We start from the raw sequence: 19,033 nt of genomic DNA, 5'->3' as shown, positions 1-19,033 counted from the left end.
TGGGACATGACTCCCACAGGTGTAAACCTCCCTAGCAACCTGGGACAGAAATCCTGGGATGAGCTGAGATTCAGCATTAAGGGACTGAGAAAACCTTTTTTTTTTTTTAACATGGGCAGGCACCGGGAATCAAACCCGGGTCCTCTGGCATGGCAGGCGAGCATTCTTGCCTGCTGAGCCACCGTGGCACGCCCTGAGAAAATCTTCTTGACCAAAAGGGGGAAGAGAGAAATGAGACAAAATACATTGTCAGTGGCTGAGAGGTGGTCCTGGAGGTTATTCCTATGCATTATATAGACATCCCTTTCTTAGTTTATGGTATATTAGAGTGGCTAGAGGGAAGTATCTGAAACTGTAGAGCTGTGTTTCAGTAGCCAGGTTTCTTAAAGATAACTGTATAATTATATAGCTTTTACAATGTGACTGTGTGATTGTGAAAATGTTGTGTTTAATGTTCTTTTTATCTAAAGAATAGAGAGATGAGTAAAAAATATGGATAAAAGAAATAAATAATAGAGGGAACAAAGGTGAAAACAAATTGAGTAGATTGAAATATTAGTGGTCAAGGAGAGGAAGGGGGAAGGGGTATGACATATATGAGTTTTTTCTTTTATATTTCTTTTTCTGGAGTGATGCCAATGTTCAAAAAAAGGATCATGGTGATAAATACACAACTATGTGATGATATTGTGAACCACTGATTGTACACCATGTAGGGAAGGTTTGTATGTCAAGAATGTTTGAATGTTTGTTGAGGTTTAAATTAAAATAAAAAACTTAAAAAATGAAGTCTGAAATAGTTCGCAAAAGAGTGAAAAACCATCGCTGAGGGTTAATAACAATACAATGGAACATTTGAAAGAAAATATGCAGTTAAGGCAATTCAGGCATACAACCTAGTATACAGGAATGTAGCTTTATTTTTGGTTATTCACTGATCACATATGTAGATGAAATTTAGCAGCAAACATACATACCAATATTGCCATGGTAAGCTCCTCTCTAACATCCTCCAGGGCACCAATATCTGCCCACGTCACATTAGGGATGGTGACAAAGCCTTCTCTTTTGGCAGAGGGTTGGACTGAAGATAGAGCAACAATGAAATCATTCAACTCAATGCATAGTCCTTGCAGCTGCTCCTCTGAGAGGGGATCTTGGTCTCTTAGCAACCCCAGTAACCTTTGTAATTCATCCTTATAAGGAGCAACACAGAAGTAGAAAAAAATCATAAACCATAAATTTTGCTGACAAAATTACTTTCGTACTTAAAAAAGCTTGAAAGCCACAGTGAACTCCTACTGGTTTTCTCAATTGCTAAGAGACTGATGTTTATTTTATTCTAAATCAATCATCTGATTTCATCAAATTATTTTACTCAAAAGAATAATTTCTATATACTTTACTAAAGATAGATATAGAAAATATAAGGAGTTGGAAAACACTTCAACAATGGAAACAGTAATGATTTCATCAAGGAAAACTAATATTTCCCATTTTCATTTATGAATGTGTAATAGTAGCTGAATTTTGATGAAGTTAAAATACAGTCACTTAATAAAAAAGTTACTATGATGATAGTATAATGGACGATACTGTTCTCTGATGCTTTATCAACTAAGTAGGGAGCAGGCAAATTTCCCAGTCTACATGAATTTTCTTTTCAGTTTAAAAAATTGTATTACAGATGTTGTTGGTTTACAGAAAAATCATGAAGAAAATATAGTTCCCATATATACCCCATATTAGTAACAACTTACAATTGACTCTTGACCTTCAAAGAAAGTTTTAGAATAGACTGGAGATTAATTGCTGAATGCAAATTTTTTGCTTTGTGAAGAATAAAACTTTCAGAATTTACTACAGGATGAGAAAAAAAGCTTCAACTTTGACATTAGAAAAATTAATGTAATCCTTAATTACATTACAAGTCAAATAGAAATAATCACCAAAACTTAATTTAAAAGGTTTTGTAAAAATATTAATGGAAAACTATGTACATCTGAAAACTTACTCAATTTATAAAATATTGAGTTATATATAGTACTATAAAAGGAAAAGGTTTGTTTATTCTATCATCATTATTAATAAAATTATTATTAACAGAAATAAGTGGCTCCAAATGAGTAAGGGAGAAACAAATGATCTGAAAACAAAAGACTTTCTGCTCTGATATAAGAGGGTATACGACCTTGGGCAAGCTACATCTTAAGCTTAGTTCCTTCAATTATAAAATGGGGAAAACAATGGTATTTATTTCAAAACTTACATGGATCAAATTTTATAATATATAGAATCTCCCACTGCAGACTATATAAACGTTATATTGACTTCTCATGAGTCACAAAACCCCAACATTTAATACTGATCTTGGACTCACAAATAACATTTTAAGGTACTTAAAGAGAGCACCTGTGTCTTAGAAGCGCGCTCAGTTTCTGTACTTTCACCCTGGGCTCCTTCAGATGGCAAACCTTCAATCTCAGGATCTTTTTTCTGCTGCTCTGGCAGCTTCATGAAGACTCTACTGATTGCATACATGGCTGCCTCACGGCAGAGTGCCATCAGGTCAGCTCCAACAAAGCCTGGGGTTAGATGTGCTAAATGTCGAAAATTAAAAGTTTCAGGAAGTCTTAGTTTTCTGCACAAAGTTTGAAGTATTCTGTAGAAAAGATGGAGGGAAAAAAAATTCAGATTCTTCAGCATGGTAGTAAAAACAAAGCAATGAAAATATTTGTTTGAATTCTTCCATCTCTGTAGGTGGTATCATACAGGGTGTGATATAAGATTAAACATTTCATTCATTCAACAAATGGTAAGTCACTAATATACTTATTAATTTAGGCTCATATATCCCACCTTATTCTAGAAACTAGATTTGTGCTAAACATCTGCTTTGCCTAGGAACTAAACTAAGTGCTGTGAGAAATACAAAGACAAGTTTTTAAAAGATATGCCATGCCCCCACTGATGTGAACGGACATTCGAGAATAAACTTGAAATATGTCATTGGTAACAGAGTTCAGCAGGAGTTAGAAACATGGTAAGACAATGGGTAATTGAAGCTGAAGGGATACAGACTGTGCAACAGGACTAGATACAAAAACTCAAAAATGGACAGCACAATAATACCTAATTGTAAAGTAATCATGTTAAAATACTGAATGAAGCTGTATCTGAGCTATAGGGTTTTTTTTGTTTTTGTTTGCTTGTTGGTTTGTTTGTTGTTGTTGTTTTTTACTATTACTACTACTTTTATTTCTTTTCTTTATATTAACATTTTATATCTTTTTCTGTTGTGTTGCTAGTTCCTCTAAACCGATGCAAATGTACTAAGAAACAATGATCATGCATCTATGTGATGATGTTAAGAATTACTGAGTGCATATGTAGAATGGTATGATTTCTAAATGTTGTGTTAATTTTTTTTTTCTTTCCGTTAATAAAAAAATTAAAAAAAAAAAAAAAAGATATGCCATGCCTTTAAGAATTTTTCAATATTATACAGTAAGCAAATGAATTATGAGGATATAAGGTAAGTTCCACCTCTCAAACAGATTAAATGGATATCCACCAGAAATAAAAGACTCTGAACTCCACAAATAATACTGTTAATTTTATTCATTACGAAAAACTATCTCACATCTATTAATATTCAATTCTACATTAGACAGTTATTTCTCCAACCTCAACATCACCTACTGTTTATCCCCCAGATAGCATGTATGAAAAATTTTTGTCAGCACAACTGGCATTTTTCAAAGAAATCTGCATTTCTGGACATTATCATTAATGGAATACCTCAATTTCTAGTAGGACCTACTAAATAAAGTTTAAAACCATTAAAGATACTCAGGATGCAGGTTCTGAACCCAGAATGCTTAAGTTGGAATACTAATTCACTTCCTGTGTGACCTAAGCCAATTTGTTCACTTCTATGCTTCAGCTTTTAATCAAACTACCACTTACACAAAATAGTGACACTTAAATGAATACACCTAAAGCACTTAGAACAGTGGTTGATCCAAACTATATCCCCAATAAATGTTAATTATTATTATTATATTGTTACATATTATTATAATATTATCATGTCATTGTTTCTTTAATCTCTCTTTTTTGTGTGTGTAATTGTGGAAACACACATACAACATAAACTTTCCTATCTCAACCACTTCTAAGCATATACTTCAGTGGGATTAATCACATTCACAATGCTGTACTACCCTCACCACCAACCATTACCAGAACTTTCCTATCACTCTAAACATCCATTACGCATTAACTCCCAGTTTCCTTTTCCCACCACCTCTTCCCTGGTAACCCCTAGTCTACTTTCTGTCTCTATGAATTTGCATATTCCAGCTATTTCAGGTAAGTGGAATCATACAATATGTGTCTCTCCCTTTGTGCCTAGCTTATCTCACTCATTTTGCTTTCTACACAGCTCAGCCATGTAGTGGCATGTATCAGAATTTCATCATTTTTTAGGAACAAAGAATGTTTTACTTATGTATACACCATGTTTTGTTTTGTTTATTCATTCATTTTCTGATGGATATCTGGGTTGCTTCCACCTTTTGATTACTGTGAATAATGCTGCTATAAACACTGGTATACAAATATCTCTACAAGTCCCTACTTTCAATCTATATTTTGTTTAAACAGGATAGGTTTTAACTGATCTTTTTAAAGTAAACTTTTACTTTAGTACACCTTTAGATTTACAGAAAACTGCCAAAATAGTACAGAGTTCCATATATGCTATGCTCAGTTTCCTCTATTATTAACATCTTATATTCATATGGTACATTTGTCACAATTAATGAATCAATAACCACACATTAATATTAACTAAAGTTCATATTTTATTAAAATTTCCTAATGTTCTTTTCTTTTGTTCCAGAATCCCATTCAGGATACCACTTTATATTGAGTTGTGATGTCTCCTTAGGCTCTTCCTGGTTTTGATAGTTTCTCAGACTCTCCTTATTTTTGGTGATCTCAGCAGTTTTAAGGAGTAGTAAAGTATTTTGTTTCATGGCCCTCAATTAAGATTTGTCTGGTGATTTTCTCATGGTTAGATTTGGATAATACACTGTGGGAAGAAGGCTACAGACACAGAGTACCTATCCATTCACATTGTATCAAGTGTACATACTATCTTAACCTATATCACTTGTCTTGAGTTAATGTTTGTCATGTTTTACTAGAAAGTCACATTTTTTCCCTTCCTTTACATAAAATACTCTGAAAGAAAGTCAATATGGGCCATTCACATTTAATGGGTGGGCTCCACCTCCTTAAGGGCAAAGTGTCTATATAAATTATTTATAATTTTTCTAAATGAGATTTGCCAATTCTCCTCCATTTATTTATTTAACCAATCACATATCTTTTTGGACTCACAGATGTTTGATTAACTACAATTTATGAAGAAAGAAAGGGGATGAAATAGTTAACCACTTAGCAGAGGTGACAACAAAGTCAAAACTAAGTGTTCACAAAGAGATGCACTAATGAAAAACATACATATGTGCCTGATAAAACTCAACAGACTTAGGAATTGGAGGCAACGAAGTGGTGGACTACAAAAAACAGGGCCAAGGCAGGGAGCTGAAAATGTAGGAACTACTGAAAGTCCGCTTAAGTAGTATTACAAACTCACACACTCTTCACACTCTCAACCAGCAGGATGCCAGATTTTTGCTCTCTGGAGAAGTTTGAACTAGGGACAGGAGGCATCAGATCTGTGGAAAACCATAAAGTCAACGTTGTCAGGAGCCTTTGTATAGTATATATGATTTCTTGGCCCCCTTGACAGGGTACTTTCTGCAGATTCCTTTCTGGAGAATTTGGACTGACTTAGCAAAAAGAACTTAAAGAAATTAACATCTGGAGTTTTCTAGCTAAAATATTAGCTGGTTATTTGACTGTTTTACACTGACACTACCCTTCAACAAAGTAACACATAAAAGACCTCTAATCAGTCTCACACATGGGGCTCACATTCTAGTTCCAATATAGAACAGGAAAGAGCAAATTTTACATTGAATGTTGAGATTGGCTGATCATAATATTACTTATCAAATACTAGAAACATTATTCTTTTTTTTTGTTTTTCTAATCAAGGTCCTTTTATTTGGTGGCTGTATGTCTCTGTCACCTTTTAAAATCTAGGACATTTTCATCCTTTTTAATTTCTCAGGATCCTGACTTTTTCAGAGTCTGGGAGCATGTCCCACATTCTCGATCTGTCCGTCTTTCTCAGGGCCACTGCCCTGTCCCCAGCCTGCAGCTCCTGGGTCTCGGATGCAAACTCCACGGGCCAACCTGACTAAAAGACATTTGATAAGAATTCTTCAAACGTGGTGGCAGATACTTCATATTCCCTCCCATCAGGTCAGTTTTTCCCGCTACTTATCCTTACATTTTTAAGTACATTCCTCCAAATGTCTAAATGATAAAAAATATCCTACTTCCTGAATCACAAGCGAACTTGAGAAGGGTTACCTTCAGTTTCGCCTCCAAATTACTTCTTCTTTTTCTGAATTTATAGTCAACGCTTACTTACCAACTTCTTCATTTCTTCCGTCCCACTTCTGATTTCACTTTCCCTCTTGTAACATGACTAGCCCTTTCATGGAGAACAGGACTCTCTATAGATCTGGAAATGCCTTCATTTGTCAATGATAGTTCATCTGGGTGCTGAGTTGATATGTTTTTCCCTCAGCACCTAAGATGCTCGTCCATTGTTTCCTGGCACCTCTTATGATGATGACAAGTCTACACTCGGTCTGGTAGTAATTCACGTTTTTCCCTCTAGTTGCTGAGATTTCTTGAATCTGAGGTTTCTTCAGTTTGGAAAAATTCTCCTTGCATGCTTTCTCCCCTCATTCTTGATGCTGTCCTCTGGAACTCTCATTAAACATCCATTGGGTCTTCCTTCCGAACAGGACTCAACTCCTGTGTGCTCAGTAGTTAATTCTTCAGGCTGCATTCGGTAATGTTCCCTCAGAACCATCTTCCATTTCATTAATTCTCTCTTCGCCTCTATATAATGTTCAGTTCATCCGTTAACCTTTAATGACCCTATTTTTAAATTTCTAGGCATTCTATCTTAGTCCATTTGGGGCACTGTCCTGTTTTTGCTATGTAACTTTCTAGTCCTTTACTTCTGACAAAACACACCTGTTCTAGGTCTGTTTCAACGGTGCTGGCGTCTGGTGCTTAGGAGACACACCTGCTCCTTCAGGGCTTCCTCAGCAGCACTTGCCTGAGTTCTGTCTGTCCAGCAGGGTGTCCTGCAGGAGTCTCAGCTGCCCTGCTCTGGGACTATCCTTACACAGCAGTTGTGCATTTGCCTCTGCTGTGGTCCCGAATCTGTTTCATCATAAGGGCACAAGGGTGGAGAAATTCAGCCCTCCCACCCAGGCCCAGTTTACAGGGTCTTTGTTTTGCACATGACATTTTTTCCCAGCCAAAGCCCTGGCGGCAGACAGCGGGGTTCCTCCCTACTCCCAGGAGCTGGATGCAATGGCTTTTCTCGTCTGTTGCTTGTCCACAGAGCACTGCCTAGCTCCCGCTTTGTGCACGTGGCCTGGTTTCAGCTCTGTCCAGAAGCCCACCTGTCCCTGACTCCCCAGCGTCAGACCCTGCTCTGTTTTTGTACACTGTAGATTCCCCATTCTTGGTTTGGAGCTCAGCTATTAACTTTTTGGTTTGTTCATTAGCGTTTGTGTGTTGGAAGAGGAGAGAGATTCCTCACGTGCTTAGCTGGGCAGTGACCCTTCCCCAAACGGAGCCTCACCTCTACTACCTGCCATCAGCCAGAGGAGGGCATGACTGGCACGTGGGCACATACCTGCCCCAGAGTCCACAGCGGCATTACAAGTCAAAAGGTGGAAACAACCCCAGTGCCCGACCAGCAAGAAGATCAACAAAATGTGGCTCTGAACAAGGGACATCACCTGCTGGCAAAGAGTGTGAGGCACTGGTGCCTGTAAAACAGACCCTGGCATTACACTGAGTGAATGAGCTGGACACAAAAGGGCAACATTACACGATCTCACTGATGTGAGAATTAACCAGAACATACGAACTCACAGAGGGAGAGAAGGTTACAAGGTACGAGGGGCGGGGGTGGGGGCCCAGGGTGTTAGTGCTTCGCGTTTGGTACCGATGGTGGCAGTGGGGCACACTGAATGTAATTTTCAGCATGGGGTTGTATGCCAGGAAGCGGTTAAATGGCAAAGGTTATATATATCGTGTATCTGACCACCATACAAATTTTAAAAATAACATAATTGCCCTCCCCAAGGAAGGCATGAAGACTCATTCTTTCATCTACAAATACTCTTGGGGTGCTGACCACGTGGGGTGCCAGGACGCAGCCATGGGTACACTGGCCAAGGCCCCACTCTCTGGGGTGTGGGGACTGAGACACCATCCAGAGCGAACCAGGGCAGGGAATGTGATGAGAACGTGAGCAGGAGGCCTCGTGCTGGCCGGTGAGTAGAGGGGCACCCTGGCCATCACGCCAGGGGGAGCAGCCTGTGCAAAGGTCCTAGGGCACAAACCAGCTGGGCCGGCTGGAGGCCTGCATGGCTGGAGTGAGGAGGGGCAGGGGCTACAGAGTGCCCAGACTGGAGTTTACTAAGCATGCAGGGAAAGGACAGGGAGCGACTTAGTAGGCTTTTCTAGGAGTTGGATGAGGCTGCCAAGAGTGCTTGGCCAGCCCTGCCCAGTCCTTCCCCCCGTCAGAAGGCTCCACAAAGGGAGGGCCCCAGGGTTCCTGTTTGAGGAACCTGAGACGCAGCCTTGAACTTCCCTCAGTCCGACCATCTGGAGTGGACACACATGCCAGTGCCGTGGACATGAGGGAAGCCACGGGGACCAGGGCCTGGGATCTCGGTTCCCAGTGGGGCCTGTCCTGGGTGGGAGCAGCTGGGGAGGAAGGCCAGGGGACCCTCCAACAGGCTGCAGTGGGAGCAGCGGGGGGGAGCAAGCAGACCCCGCTGTCCTCCCCGCCTCTAGGCTCCAAAGGGAGGGGACTGGCCGAGCCCAGAACAGGCTGATCCCCAGACTTCACTCAGGACAGACCCCCTTCCCTCCTAAGCGGCTGAGTGCTGGGCTGGGGGCCGGCTTCCCACTGCTGGGTCCCCAGAAACCCCCTCCGTGGGGGCACAGGTGCAAGTCCTCCTGGAGGCAGCGGCCGGAAGGGAAGAGCAGGGGGCCTCGGGCAGTTCCCTCTCACCTCAGCACACCCCGCCCCCACCCCCACGGGCACCCGGTGTCTCGTGCACGCTCCTCCCCGGAGGCGACAGCGTCCACATCCAGTGCAGCGGTGTTGTCCCCGCCCCCGCCCAGCTCCCGGCCCCTAGGGCCAGTGTGATTAGGGGGCCCCACAGCCTCCCAAAAAGAGCAACTTCTGGGTGCTTGGTCGGTGGTTTCCAGGCCCTTATGAAACCCGGACTTCCTCCTGCGGGGACCTCAGGCCCCACAGGGACAGGGGCCGCGGTGGAGCGCCCTCTCCCTTACCCCAGGCCCACCGCCCCAGGACCCTACCTCCAGGACAAAGGGCTGCAGGGTGGGGCGCCCTGTTCCGGGAAGCCACGGGCCCGAGCGCTGGGGCGGCAATGCCCCCTCCCTCCCCGCACGGGGTCCGAGGGGGCTGCTGGCGCAGGACACGGCCTCACCGCTGCCGCCCGGACTCCCCGGAGACCCCGCCCCACCGTTGCCCACAGCCTGGCCCCGGTCCCGGCCCGGCCCGTCCGCCCGCGCACTCACTCAGGCCGGATGCCAGCACCTGCTTGTTGGCCCACATGGCCCACTCGATCTGCCCCATGGTGGCGGCCCGGCGCACTGGCCACCCGAGGCCCCACGCGCTCCAGGCCCCTCCGCCCCACAGAAACATTATTCTTAAAACTCTTAAGTCTAAGAACATGAAAACATTACTCCCTCTGAAACTAATTTGACACACAACTCCTCTGCAGTACTACAAATGAGTAAAGTGACTCTTTACAATATTACATATTATACAAAGTCACTGGAGAATAAAGAAAAACCTGACTATATACAAATTAAGAGTATTTTATAAGCACAAGTGTTGCACATCTATTTATCCAGTGGCCCAGTGTTGGTGTATGATCTCAAAATACCTAACTTTAAATATAAGAATTTCTCAGCTTTCCCAAATGTGGCCTGAAGGAATTATTGAAAAGAAGTCCACAAAAGTCCAATCCTTCTTTACAATTTTTTAAAGCCAGTTTCTAATCCTAGGTCTTGTCTGATGTCATGTAGTCTCCTGACATCATGCACAAGAAGTACAAAGCATCAACTGAGAAAGAATTTTGCCAATAAAACTGAACTGTTATCTAATCAAACCAATATGACATGCAGTTTAAAGGAAATACAGGGACTAAAGAACAAGTTAAATGACGCAAGTAGTATGCTATCAGACAAATTAAAAATGTTGGAAACTCTACAGGAGAACAAGCAGATTTCTTCCATAAAGAGAATACCATGGGGATAAAGAAACAGGCAGTAGACCATTACATAGTAAAAGACTTCAGATTTGACAACATATTCTGTTGGTAAGGTTGTGGGAAAAGAGGTAATTTGAATCACTGTTAATGGAAATGCAAAACACTTTAATAGTATAGAGGAGAATTTGGTGATATCTAGTAAAAACACATATGTATGTAATATATATACTACACTATATATCTATTTGAGGACTCAACCCAAAAAATATACTCACTAAACTACATAAAGATATAGATAAAAGGCTATTCATACTGTCATAGCAAAAGACTGGAAACAACACAAATGACCATTGTCATGGTTAAGGACATGTGTCAACTTGGCCAAGTTGTGGTACCTGTTTTCTGATTGGGCAAATGCTGGCCTGTCTATTCATAGGATTAGGTCATGATCACGTCAGCTGCATTCGCAGCTGATTTCATTTGTAATCAGCCAAAGGGGAGTGTCTTCCACAATGAGTGATGTTAAATCAAATCACGGAAAGCCTTTTAAGGAGGATTCAGAGGAGACAGACCCCATTCCTGCTTCCGCTGGTGAACCTCTCCTGTGGAGTTCATCCAAACCCTCCATTGGAATCGTCGCCTTCACAACCTGCCCTGTGGATTTTGGACTCTGTGTTCCTGTGGTCATGTGAGACACTTTTATAAATTTTATATTTGCAAGTGTTCCCTGTTGATCCTGTTTCTCTAGAGAACCCTAACTAATACATCTTGGTACCAGGAGTAGTTCTTAAGAAAAAAAATCTTAAAAATGGGTTTTTATGAATGGTTTTCTACTCTGACTGGACTCAGAGACACTAAGGACTCTGATTCCTGTAATCAGAATGACACTCCCAATTCATGGAGTGAGTTGGCAAAAGAGATAGTCAAAACATCATCATTTGATTCTCCTAATGCTTCACTTGTACGAAGCCAGACTCTGGGGGATAATGTTTTTGACACCTTTACAGAGTTTTGTAGAAATAAGAGTTATAGAGATGTTGGTTGGTTGTTGTTAGATACACTGGCTACATTAAGGGGTGAAAGGGATGAGCTTAAGGCTTCAAACGAGAAGCTTAAGCGCCATCTGAAAGATGTAGACATTTCTATGAGTATCCTGAAGGAAAATCTTATTTCCTGTAGCCATAGACTTTAGATCTCTGAAAATCAGACTCAGAATCTTATAGTTAGAGTACCAACTTTACAACGTAAACTGAAATCTCAGTCTTGCATGGTGTCTGTCGTTAAAGTGAGGGCATTGATTGGAAAGGAGTGGAACCCTGAAAAATGGGATGGTGACATATGGATTGATAATGATATTCGGGGTGAGGTTGAAACCCTAGATCATGCTGAGTCTTCTCTAGATAATTCTGTAATAGTTTGCCCTGAGGACATGCTGCCCCACCTCCAGTCTGCCTTGAGGAATTGGCCACCCTACCTCCTCCTGAAGGCATTAGCCCTAGAATGATTAATCCTGTTTCACCAGATGAAACTGCAAATGAAGGACCTGAAGAAAATGGCTTGGAAGATATTTCCAATTCTTTTCATGACCCACCCCCACCACCCCTCATTTATTCCAAACCTATAACTAGACTAAAGTCCTAACAGGCCCCTAAATGTGAGGTACAAAGTATCACACATGAGGAGGTATGTTATACTCCAAAAGAATTATGTGAGTTTTCCAATTTGTATAGACAGAAATCAGGGGAATATGTGTGGCAATGGATTTTAAGTGTGGGATAATGGTGGGAGGAATATAAGGCTGGATCAGGCTGAATTTATTGATATGGGCCCACTAAGCAGAGATTCTGCATTCAATGTTATAGCTCGAGCGGTTAGAAAAGGTGTTAACAGTCTGTTTGGATGGTTGGTTGAAACACGGATCAAAAGGTGGCCAACATTACCTGAGGTTGAAATGCCAGAACTGCCCTGGTATAATGTAGATGAGGGGATCCAGAGGCTTAGAGAGATTCGAATATTAGAGTGGATTTATCACGCAAAGTCTGCTCTTACATCCCAGGAATGTCCAGAGGATGCACCTTTTACCAGAACAGTGAGAAATAAATTTGTGAGACTAGCACCATCATCCCTAAAGAACTCTGTGGTTGCACTTCTCTATAGGTCAGATATTACTGTAGGAACTGCTGTCACTGAGCTGGAATCCTTAAACACAAAGGGGATGACAGGATCCCGAGTTGGCAGAAGCCAGGTGGCAGTACTTAATCGCCAAAGACAGGGTAGATGTGGCTATTATAATAGACAGCAAACTCAAAGCAGGCGTCAAAATTATATGACACGTAGAGATTTGTGGCATTGGCTAGTAAATCATGGGGTACCTAGAAATACAATGGAAGCGCAGTCTACTAAATTCTTGTTTGAGCTGTATAAACAAAAGAGTTCTAGGTTAAGGGAACAGAAGTCTAAACTGAATTACAAAAACAGAGTCACGGCCCCTTAATCAATTTCGAGACCTGAAACAGTTTACAGACCCAGATCCCCTTGAATGAAGGGGAGGCCAGGATCCTTTGGGGGAGAAACCTGTTATACTGCCACAAATTTATACTGCTAATCTTCCTCCAAGTCTTCCCCAAGGAGACTTTTACCAGGGTAACTGTGCACTGGGGAAAAGGAAATGATCAGATATTTTGGGGATTATTAGACACTGGTTCAGAAGTGACATTAATTCCAGGGGACCAAAAACGTCACTCTGGTCCACCAGTCAGAGTGGGGGCTTATGGAGGCCAGGTGATCGATGGAGTTTTAGCTCAGGTCCATCTCACAGTGGGTCCAGTGGGCACCCCGGACCCATCCTGTAGTTATTTCCCCAGTTCCAGAACGTATAATTGGCATAGACATATTGAGCAACTGGCAGAATCCCCACGTTGGCTCTCTGACTCGTGAAGTGAGGGCTATTATGGTGGGAAAGGCCAAGTGGAAGTCACTAGAGCTGCTGCTACCAAGCAATATTAAATCAGAAGCAATACCGGATTCCTGGAGGGATTGCAGAGATTACTGCCACTCTTAAGGACTTGAAAGATGCAGGGGTGGTGATTCCCACCACATCCCCATTCAACTCTCCTATTTGGTCTGTGAAGAAAACAGATGGGTCTTGGAAAATGAAAGTGGATTATCGTAAGCTCAACCAGGTGGTAACTCCAATTGCAGCTGCTGGTCTAGATTTGGTATCATTGCTTGAGCAAATCAATACATCCCCTGATACCTAGGATGCAGCTATTGATCTGGCAAATGCTTTCTTCTAAAAAGCTATTAGTAAGGACCACCAGAAACACTTTGCTTTCGGCTGGTAAGGTCAGCAATATACTTTCACTGTCCTACCTCAGGGGAATATCAACTCTCCAGCCCTATGTCATAATCTTGTTCGCAGAGAACTTGATGGTTTCTGCCTCCTACAAGACATCACACTGGTCCATTATATTGATGATATCATGTTGATTGGACCTAGTGAGCAAGAAGTAGCAACTACTCTAGATTTACTGGTAAGGCATTTGCGTGTCAGAGGATGGGAGATAAATCTAACAAAAATACAGGGTCCTTCCACCTCAGTAAACTTTCTAGGTGTCCAGTGGTGTGGGGCATGTCGAGATATCCCTTCTAAGGTGAAGGATAAGTCGCTGCATCTGGCCCCTCCCACAACCAAAAAAGAGGTACAATGCCTAGTTGGTCTTTTAGCGACAACATATTGCTCATTGGGGTGTGCTATTCCAGCCCATTGCTCGAGTGACCAGAAAAGCTGCTAGTTTTGAATGGGGACCTGAACAAGAGGAGGCTCTGCAACAGGTCCAGGCTGCTGTACAAGTTGCTCTGCCACTTGGGCCATATGATCCAGCAGATCCACTGGTGCTGGAAGTGTCAGTGGCAAATAGAGATGCTGTCTGGAGCCTTTGGCAGGCCCCAGTAGGAGAATCACAATGCAGACCCTTAGGATTTTGGAGCAAAGCCTTACCATCTGCTGCAGGTAACTCCTCTCCTTTTAAGAAACAGCTTTTGGCCTGCTACTGGGCCTTAGTAGAGACTGAATGCTTAACCATGGGCCACCAAGTTACCATGAGACCTGAGTTGCCTATCATGAGCTGGGTGTTGTCTGACCCACCAAGCCATAAAGTTGGGCATCCACAGCAGCACTCTATTGTAAAGTGGAAATGGTATATACGAGATAGAGCCAGAGCAGGTCCTGAAGGCACAAGTAAGTTACATGAAGAAGTGGCCCAAATGCCCATGGTTTCCACTCCTGCTGCCACATTACCTTCTCTTTCCCAGACCAGAGCTATGGCCTCTTGGGGAGTTCCTTACAGTGAATTGACTGAGGAAGAGAAAACTCGGGCCTGGTTTACAGATGGTTCAGCACGATATGCAGGTACCACCTGAAAGTGGACAGCTGCAGCATTACAACCCCTTTCTGGGGTGTCCTTGAAGGACAGTGGTGAGAAATCCTCCCAGTGGGCAGAACTTCGAGCAGTGCACCGGGTTGTTCATTTTGCTTGGAAGGAAAACTGGCCAGAGGTGCGTTTGTATACTGACTCATGGGCTGTTGCTAATGGTTTGGCTGGATGGTCAGGGACTCGGAAAGATCATAATTGGAAAATTGGTGACAAAGAGGTCTGGGGAAGAAGTATGTGAACAGACCTTTTTGAGTGGGCTAAAAACATGAAGATATTTGTGTCCCATGTGAATGCACACCAGAGGGTGACTTCAGCAGAGGAAGATTTTAATAATCAAGTGGGTAAGATGATCCGTTCTGTGTATACCAGTCAGCCTCTTTCCCCAGCAACTCCTGTCATTGCCCAATGGGCTCATGAACAAAGTGGTCATAGTCGTAGGGATGGAGGTTATGAATGGGCTCAGCAACATGGACTTCCACTCACCAAGGCTGACCTGGCTACAGCCACTGCTGAGTGCCCAATCTGCCAGCAGCAGAGACCCACACTCAGCCCCCGATACGGCACCATTCTCCGAGGTGACCAGCCAGGTTGATTACATTGGACCACTCCCTTCATGGAAGGGACAGCGATTTGTTCTAACTGGAATAGACACATACTGTGGATATGGGCTTGCTTTCCCTACACGCAATGCTTCTGCCAAAACTACCATCCGTGGGCTTACAGAATGCCTTATCCATCATCATGGTATTTCACATAGCATTGCTTCGGATCAAGGAACACACTTTACAGCAAATGAAGTGAGGGAATGGGCACATGCTCATGGAATTCTCTGGTCTTACTATGTTCTCCATCATCTAGAAGCAGCTGAACTGATAGAACAGTGGAATGGCCTTTTGAAAACTCAATTATGGTGCCAACTAGGTGGCAATACCTTGAAAGGCTGGGTATATGCTCCGAATCAGCGTCTGCTGTATGGTGTATATGCTCCAAATCAGCGTCTGCTGTATGGTGCTATTTTTCCCATAGCCAGGATCCATGGGTCCAGGAACCAAGGGGTGGAAATGGGTGTGGTACCACTCACTATTACCCCTAGTGATCCACTAGGAAAATTTTTGCTTCCTGTCCCTGCTACCCTGAGTTCTGCTGGTCTACAAGTTTTAGTTCCAAAACGGGGTGTGCTTCCTACAGGAGAAATAACAATGATTCCACTGAACTGGAAGTTAAGACTGCCACCTGATCACTTTGGGCTACTTATGCCCATGGATCAACAAGCCAAGAAGGGGATTACATTATTGTCTGGAGTAATTGACCCTGACTATCAGAAGGAAGTAGGACTGCAACTACATAATGGAGGTAAAGAAGAGTTTTCTTGGAATATAGGAGATCCCCTAAGGCGTCTCTTAGTACTACCATGCCCTATGATTAAAATCAATGGAAAACTGCAACAACGCAATCCAGGCAGGACTACTAATGGCTCTAAAACTTCAGGAATGAAGGTTTGGGTCACCCCACCAGGCAAAGAACCACGGCCAGCTGAAGTGCTTGCTGAGGGGAAAGGGAACATGGAATGGGTAGTGGAAGAAGGTAGTGATAAATATGAACTTCGACCACGTGATCAGTTATAGAAACGAGGACTGTAATGCTGTTTTATTTATGTTATACTATTTAGGTTGTAAGATATCAAGTTTAAGAATGAATGTTGCCCAAGGATATGCACTCTATTCTGGAGAGATTTAGTGTGTTTCCAGTATATGCAGGACAGTTGAGTATTGTCAGGTAAAAGAAAAAAATGTGTACTTATTCGTTTTCATTTGGAAATTAAGCATGGTTTAAGGTGATATATATATAGCTGCCAAGTTGACGTACCTGTTTTCTGATTGGGCAAATGCTGGCCTGTCTGTTGCAATGAGGACATTTCATAGGATTAGGTCATGATCATGTCAGCTGCATCCACAGCTGATTTCATTTGTAATCAGCCAAAGGGGAGTGTCTTCTACATTGAGTGATGCTAAATCTAATCACGGGAAGCCTTTTAAGGAGGATTCAGAGGAGACAGGCCCCATTCCTGCTTCGGCTGGTGAGCCTCTCCTGTGGAGTTCATCCAGACCCTCCATTGGAGTCGTTGGCTTCACACTTGCCCTGTGGATTTTGGACTCTGTGTTCCCGTGGTCACGTGAGACACTTTTATAAATTTTATATTTGCAAGTGTTCCCTGTTGATTCTGTTTCTCTAGAGAACCCTAACTAATCACAACCATCATAAAAAATTGGTTGAACAAAACAATATACCCATACAGTAGAATATGCAATACTTCCCTGTACAAGGAACGAAGAAAATCTATATACTGTGCCATGGATTCATTCTCTGAATATACGGCTATATACTGAAACAAGAAAGGTGGAGAGAAATGTGCATATGTATGCAAATATTTACATGTGGGGGGGTACAAATATGTTTACAGCTTTGCTTACAACCAAATAAAAAAGAATAAATCATATAATAAAAATGGTTGCCTATAGGAGAAGGCAGGTAATAGGAACAGTGGCAAAGACAGAAGCTAGATTTCGCTAAAACACACCTTTTTCTGGAAAATTAGCTTTGGAACAATGTAACTATTTGAAATAATTATAGAAAAAAATGTATGAAAAGAAATCCCTAAAAATAAAAACCAAAATGAACAAATGAACTTACCATGTGGAAAAGAATAATCCAACACAGACAATGGACACTGAATCTTAGTGGGCTATACCCTAACAACAGAGAGAACTTCAAAAGCCTCTTATAATAATCATTGGATTGGTAGTAAGTTACATTTTTTCCTAAGATTGTTGTGTGTATACTATGAGACAAAGCAAATAGTAAACATACTGATATTCTTGAGAATCAGGATTTGGGGTATGTAAGAAAGAAGATCCAAGGATAATATCAATGAATGAAGTTAAAACCTTGCAGCATTATGGATGCATAGGTAGTTCCATGGTAGAATGCTTGCCTGCCACATAGGAGACCCAGGTTCAATTCTCAGCTGATGCATGCCCCCCCCCCAAAAAAAAACCCCACAAAAACCTTGCAGGACTGAACCTGAACTGGAAGTATCAGTATAAACTCATTATGTATTTCATCTCTATACACATATACAAACACATCTAATAAATGTATATATTTATTAGGTCTGTCTATGGAAGAGACCTAGAAATAATGACAAAGCTGTAGTAATGAGCACTCCTAGTGCCCAGATTCTGATCATCAAACATTTATTTCCCATTAAAAGGAATACATGCTCTTTGAAGAAATGTCTGATTCAGGTCTGGCACAGGAAATGATGGGCCAAGATGTGGTTGAAAGGGGAAATTTTAGGTTTGATATAGTTCTAGAATAAAAAAAAAAATTCACAGGACTGTATAACACAAACAGTGAACCTTAAAGTAAACCATGGACTATAGCTAATACTAAAATTACAAAAATGTGCTTTCATCAATTGCAACAAATACACCATACTGAAGCCAGGTGTTAAGAATAGGATGGTATATGGGAGCTCTGCATTTTATTTTATGCATAATTACTGTGTAAACCTGTAACTTTTCCAATTAAAAAAAAAGGAACTATTAAGATGGGTTTGAACCATTCTGTGATATTAGATAGCAAAGAAGCTATCATCAAAGGCAATCAAAATTATATCAAAAGGACCCAGGAATAAACTTGAACAGTTACCCATTAGAGAAAGATGGGACAAATTTATCATCAACAAGAAAAATAAAATGGATTAGAATCCATTCATAAAGACATATACAACAAAAGAAATCATAAGTTACCTTTGGAGGAAGGAATCAACTTTTTTCATTTGGAACACCAGTAAATAAAGGCAAAGAATCAAACATCATCCTCCTACTTTCCGGGATAACAAAATATTCAAAAAGCGGAACTTTTGTTTTATGGAAATAATGTGACTAATAAAGGAAGGAACAAAGTTAGAATTAGAATATTGCTGTTTGGCAATCACTAATAATCACTGGCAGCTGTCAACAACAAAAAAAGACAGATAATGGGGACATGTCTCCAGAGAGAAATACACAACCTACCTATAGACTATTCTTGCCTTTCCTCCCCACA

At 41.7% G+C, this 19,033-nt stretch overlaps 1 protein-coding gene across 3 annotated transcripts in view; it reads right to left on the bottom strand.

Moving 5' to 3' along the window:
* Window positions 1-19,033, bottom strand: part of NVL (nuclear VCP like) — a 251,999-nt gene that overhangs the window by 105,274 nt on the left and 127,692 nt on the right. For all 3 annotated transcript variants that reach the window (XM_077149137.1, XM_077149138.1, XM_077149139.1), the window contains exons 13-14: window positions 2,413-2,662; window positions 978-1,196 (exon numbers count right to left, since the gene is read on the bottom strand). In XM_077149137.1, the coding sequence (XP_077005252.1) occupies window positions 978-1,196; window positions 2,413-2,662 (469 nt within the window). The remainder of the gene's footprint in view (window positions 1-977; window positions 1,197-2,412; window positions 2,663-19,033) is intronic.

The sequence above is a fragment of the Tamandua tetradactyla genome, chromosome 2 (assembly GCF_023851605.1).
Source record: "Tamandua tetradactyla isolate mTamTet1 chromosome 2, mTamTet1.pri, whole genome shotgun sequence".
NCBI classification, from domain to species: domain Eukaryota; kingdom Metazoa; phylum Chordata; class Mammalia; order Pilosa; family Myrmecophagidae; genus Tamandua; species Tamandua tetradactyla.
The sequence above is the reverse complement of the archived record's forward strand: the minus strand, read 5'-3'. Positions and strand labels throughout refer to the sequence as shown.